Here is a 6035-nt window from a genome sequence, read left to right on the forward strand (position 1 = left end):
GAGTGATGCTAACGGTGTAATAATGTCTCTTAGGGATGCTAGTCTGAGAAATGGTGTCTATAGGGTTACTTTAAGTTTGGGAAGTGTCTTGAGTGACATTAATGGTGTAACAATGTCTCTTAGGGGTGCTAGTCTGAGAAGTGTTGTCTAAAGAGTTATCTGAAGTTTGGGAAGTGTCTTGGAAATCTCCCTCTTGAAAAGTTAAAGTCATAGGAGAGAGGAAACGCAAAAGCAGGCTGAGAGTTCCAGAGTTTACCAGTGGAAGGGATGAACGATTAAACTTGTTCAAAATTTGTCTTGGAAGTCTCCCTCTTGAAAAGTTAAAGTTATAGAGAAGAGAAAATGCAGAAGCAGGCTGAGAGTTCCAGAGTTTACCAGTGGAAGGGATGAACGATTAAGTTTCCTCATAATTTCTTGGGTTAGATGAAAAGCAGATGAATGAATGAGTAAAATAAATCACTTAGTTGAGTGTCGCGTTGGTTCAGGTGTGCATCCACTGTGTGCCGGCCAGGGAGTACGTGAGGACCATGGACGTGACAGAGAAGACCTCCACCTTCAAGCACACCACTGGCCGCCGATGCTACAGGTGGGGACTTACTGTGTGTATGTCTGTATGTCTGTCTATGCACCAGGAAGGCAATTCAACACAGGGCTGCCAAGACAATGCACCACACTCACACACACTCTCTCTCTCTCTCTCTCTCTCTCTCTCTCTCTCTCTCTCTCTCTCTCTCTCTCTCTCTCTCTCTCTCTCTCTCTCTCTCTCTCTCTCTCTCTCTCTCTCTCTCTCTCTCTCTCTCTAACACAATAAAACAAGGGTTGGTATTGTATGTATATAAAATGTGCTTGTCTGTTTCTATCTGTTGTCCTTATCCATAAATTTGTGTAGTGTTTTAAAAGGTCCCTACTGACTCACCACTGACAACCTGAGTACTGAGTCTATGTTATCTATCAATATTTCAGTATCAGTTTCTTCCTCTCGTTTTTAGCCCCTTCAGTACCAGGGCACATTTTCTTATTCATTCAGCTTACTATTTGGTGATTTTATACAGCTTCAGAAACTTATGTGGGGGATTAAAATGGTGAAGACTCTGGCCATTAATCTTCTGACCTCCATAGACCCTTCCTAATGTTAATAAAATAGTCTAAAACAGTCTAATAATATTCATTCAGCTTATTATTTACTGACTTTATACAGCTACAGAAACTTATGTGGGGGATTAAAATGGTGAAGATTGGCCATTAATCTTCTGAACCTCCATAGACCCTTCCTAATGTAAATAAAATTGTAGAATCACACCAAATAATTCATAATAAAGATGCCTTCCAGTACTGAAGGGATTAAACCATAGGAACATAAAAAAAAACAGAGGATGCATGGAATTACACCACCACCAAATTAAATATATAAATAAACCAATGAACTACAAAACAATGAGAGTAAAGGATATTGACTAACTTCCAAACGATGTCTAAGCAGGTGTGTTCCCGCAGGTGTGGTGAGCCGTTAATCGACACCATCGTGCACTTTGGGGAGCGAGGGCGGCTGCGGTGGCCCCTCAACTGGCAGGGTGCTTGTCAGGCCGCCAATGCTTGTGACACCATCCTCTGCCTCGGCTCCAGTCTCAAGGTGCTGCTCTCTCTCTCTCTCTCTCTCTCTCTCTCTCTCTCTCTCTCTCTCTCTCTCTCTCTCTCTCTCTCTCTCTCTCTCTCTCTCTCTCTCTCTCTCTCTTGTATTTTCTCTTCTTTTTCTGAGTTTTCATATGCTTGTTCTGTTCTTGTTTTGTTGGGGAGGGTGTTGTGTGTGTGATTGTTGTTCTTGTTTGTGTTTTGATGGGTGATGTGTTTGTTTATATTTTATACTTGTGTTTGGAAGGGTGATGCGTTTGTTTATGTTTGTGTTTCAAGAGTTGTTATTTTTGTTTATATTTGTGTTTGGAAGGGTGATGTGTTTGTGATTAGTGTTCTTGTTTGTATTGTTCCTTTGAAGTTGTAAGATGAGTAACAGAAACACACAGCAAACCAGGCACTCCTCCTCACACTCATCTCCCGGCAGGTGCTGAAGAAGTACCCGTGGCTGTGGCAGATGGGACGCTCACCCAAGAAGAGACCAAGACTGTACATTGTCAACCTGCAGTGGACACCCAAGGACAAGGATGCCACTCTCAAGATTAATGGTAACACTGCTGGTGGTGGTGGTGGTTGTTTTTCATCTTTGTAGCTTTCTTGTTTTTTAATGTTAATGTTTCCCTTCTTTTTTCTTTCTCTCTCTAGTTCTCTTCTGTCTCTATGTCTCTATCTTTCTTGCACTAGTTTCTTATTGTTTGTCTTCTGTCTAGCTCCATCTGTCTTTCTGTCGTTTTTGTTTCTTTTTCTGTCTTCTCTTCTGTTTTTATCTCTCCTTCATCTTCTTTCTTTCTCTCTGTCTTTCTTGCTAATACTTACACTGGTTTTCTGTTTTTCATCTTTTATCTAGCTCCATCTATCTTTCTATTGTTTTTCCTCTTATCTTTTGTTCTATCTCTCCTTCATCATTCGTACTTTTCAATGCCTCTATAGTATGTCTATTTCAAGGTAACCCATTTCTATTTCCCTCCACAAACCATTTAAAGTCACCATTCCTTCAGTTACAAAGCCTCTGTGTGTCTATTTCAAGATATTTTCCCACACAAAGCATTAGTCACCAATCCTTCAGTTCCAAAGCTTCTGTGTGTGTATTCTATTCCCCCACAAAGCAATACAGAGTTGGCATTTTTCCAGGCAAGTGTGACGAAGTGATGGCGAGGGTGATGAAGGCTCTGGGATTCAAGTTACCACGTTACTCCAAGGCTAGTGACCCAATCTTCACCTTGGGCACTCCCCTGCACCCTGCCGAGGCCAACACTGCCTCCCGCGCCTGCCTTGTACCACCGCAGGAGGGAGACGAGGAGGAGGAAGAGGAGGAGGAGGAGGAAGAGGAGCAGGAGGAGGAGGAGGAAGCGGATGTGGAGAACATGGATGAGAATGGTGATGGACTTAAGGAGGAAGAAAGACTGGTGGAAGCGTCTGAGGAGAGTAGGAAGAGGAAACTGGATGAGGTAGAAAGCACAAAGGTTGAAGTGAAGGAGGAGAAGTGTGAGGTGAAGGAGGAGAGTAAGGAGGACGTGAAGCCAATCAATGGACTTCACCTGCCCTGGGGAGTGGAAAAACAGCTTGTCGGTCGTGGGGAAGATGGCACGAGTGAACCCAAATACTTGAAAACTGAAGGCAGCGACTGTGAAAGCAAACCAGTGATGGAGGCCAAGCAGGAGGTGAAGGAGGAGGTGGAGCTTGTGCCTGAGATCAAGGAGGAGGTGGAGATGGAGGATGTGAAGGAGACGGAGACTTTGAGTGAGGCGGGGAGTCGGGAGTTTGACATGGAGGCTGATGAGTTAGCGGAGAGCAGTCTGAAGGAGGAGGAGGAGCAGGAGGAGGCAGGACAGCAGGGCACCACGGACGATGAAGTGAAGAGTGAGGTTATGGAGAGTGATGGTGATGATGGCGATGACGGTGATGATGGTGATGAGGACTTCCACACATCAGACATGGAGGGAGAGCCTTGGGAACACACACCAGACACCGACATGGACATCAATGACATCACTTCCCCAAAAAGCAGTGTCAGTTGCTGCTCGGATTCTGAATCGAGCGAGAAAGGTGAGGACTGCGCCACCGAGGACTCCGACACACCAGACCACCCCAAGGACAACCAGGTGGATTATTTCAAGCTTGCCTATGCCTCCACCAATGTCCAGATGGCTCGGCAGGGCCAGGCACTCCTGAAACAGAACGACTTTTACGGCACCGGCCTCTGCATCAGGTCCTTTGTGAACTACCCCAAGGCCGGAGTGAAGGTGGCGGGCAGCGGGTGCAGCCGAGAGGTGGCCAAGGGCCCCAGGAAAAGAGAATGTGAGGCGAGGAGTGAAGTGTCTGTGCCCAGTGTTGAGGATCATGATGGCTCTAGTCTTCCCAGTGAACTCCCCAGCCACTGCCAGTCCTCAGAGGCACTCAGCTCCAGTGACAGCAGTGACGGCCCCTGCCAGTGTGTGGGTCAGGCAATGTCCTCTTCTTCCAGTGGTGGTGGTGGTGGTGGTGGTGGTGTTGGTAGTGATGGTGAGTCTCCCTCTAGTTGTAGCAAGTGTCAGAGTGGCACCAAGTGTGGTGGGTCAGTGTCCCCCGGCGTGGTGTCTGTGGTGGGTGGTGTGGTGGAGGTGGGTGCAATGGACAAGGAGAGGGTGAGGGACTTACAGGTTGGAGACACGAGTGAGTCTGAAAACGCAGTGAGTCAAGACTTGAGTGGTGAGAAGGTGGTGGTGAGGGCGAACAGTGTGCTGTGTGGCAGGGGACTTGATCTCACCCCTGGCATGGCCGCCGATGGGAGTTTCCTGCTGCGGACGCGCATTGTGGACGGCATCATCACCACCACGTGTGTGGAGGCCACGGACAAACAGGACGGGCCGGCTGGCATCCCATACTTCACAGGCCCGGCGGCCCGCAAGGCTCCCACTGCCTGCTCCTCCCAGGGCGATGTGGCCCGGGTATCTGTGCCGTGCCTCAGCCTCCGCCAGAAGGCCCTGGTGCCGGCCAACAAGTCAGCCATCTACATTGACAACTCTGTGTCCAAGGCGCACGTCAAGGCCCTCACGGAGCACCTGCAGTGCCAGCGCTCCAGGGCAAAGTTTTCCTCTGAGCTGAGCACGGCTGACAGTGCTGAGCTCAAGTCCATTTGGTACCAGAGCTTCTGTGGCCCCAGCAAGGACAGCCTCAGTGCACTCACTGTCATGATGGAGATGAATGACTGCAGCCTGGGCAGGCAGGGCTTCCGCTCCAAGACGTCTGAGCTGTTCTCCGGCTCACAGAAGTCCAGCTCAGTCATCCTCAAGAACATCTGTGCCGAGGCAGTGAGTGACAGCGCGGCACAGCACCGCAGCTCCCCCAAGGCTCTCAAGGGCTCCGATGACGACAATGTCAAGTGCATCTGGTTCTGGGGGTTTGACAGCAGTGCGGAGGGGAAGGAGAAGGGCGTGGCGGCGGCGGCAGCAGCAGTGGCCGGCCCAGCAGAGAGTGGCGTCCTGGAGGCTGACCTGCCGGCGGAGAACGGCGAGGACTGCCACCCCATACGGAGGATAACACGCAGCAGAACCAGAGCCTCGAGTGACGCCTCCAGCCAGCAGCAGCCACAGGAGGAGGAGGCATTCAGGTGCCACTGCAGTGGCAGCAACCCAGAGCTGTGTCGCATAGCCAGCCTGCGGCCGTCACAGGGGCGCTGCGACGAGACCATCCAACGGGCGCGGGACATCATCCGACGGAGACGCACGGTGAACTATCGCCGGTACGAGCCGGTGTTTGAGAAGAAGCTCACTAGTCTAACCTATGAGAGAACCAGAGCTAAACGCAAGTCAAAGTTTGAGTTGCCAGTGCCAGTGACGACAACACACCACAAGGAGGAGGAGGAGGAGGAGGAGAACCATCACCAACACCACCACCACAACCACCACCACCACCACCTGTCTGAAGGGGACAAGGAGGAGGAGCACAAGGCGAGTGACGGGGAGGAGTGCAGGGACAAGGACGAGAAGGGAGAGAGGAAGTTTGTCCCCGGGTGGTATGGCAAGGGACTGAGGAAAGGCATGAAGAAGAAGTCAAGAGTGTGAGGATGGGAGTCAGTAGCCAGTGTGTCAATATTCTCATTAACTGTTGTTGCGTTAGGAGTAGAGAGTGTTAGAGGGATTCATGTCTCACCTGAACCTTGCATGAAGATGTGGTGAGATGGTAAATGCCTGAGAGACTAGACATGCAAGAGAGAAAGAGAGAGAGAGAGAGAGAGAGAGATTGTTGTGTGTGTGTATGAGAGAATGACAGTGTATATGAGAGAGAGAGAGATTATGTATCTTGGAGAGAGGAGAGAGAAAAAATGAATATATGTTTCTGTAAGGGATAAATTATGCACATGAGAGAGAAAATCAGAGAGAAAGTTAATTGTGTGTGTGTGTGTGTGTGAGTGTGTTTGTGTATTT

General features: G+C 49.3%; 1 protein-coding gene across 1 annotated transcript in view; it reads left to right on the forward strand.

The window, feature by feature from the left end:
• The window catches only part of LOC123513721, a 10445-nt gene extending 4410 nt beyond the window's left edge, over nt 1-6035 (forward strand). The window contains exons 6-9 of the mRNA XM_045271105.1: nt 486-586; nt 1495-1630; nt 2057-2177; nt 2761-6035. Coding sequence (XP_045127040.1) covers nt 486-586; nt 1495-1630; nt 2057-2177; nt 2761-5672 — 3270 coding nt within the window. The 3' untranslated portion in view covers nt 5673-6035. The remainder of the gene's footprint in view (nt 1-485; nt 587-1494; nt 1631-2056; nt 2178-2760) is intronic.

This window comes from Portunus trituberculatus, chromosome 36 (assembly GCF_017591435.1).
Source record: "Portunus trituberculatus isolate SZX2019 chromosome 36, ASM1759143v1, whole genome shotgun sequence".
Lineage (NCBI taxonomy): Eukaryota > Metazoa > Arthropoda > Malacostraca > Decapoda > Portunidae > Portunus > Portunus trituberculatus.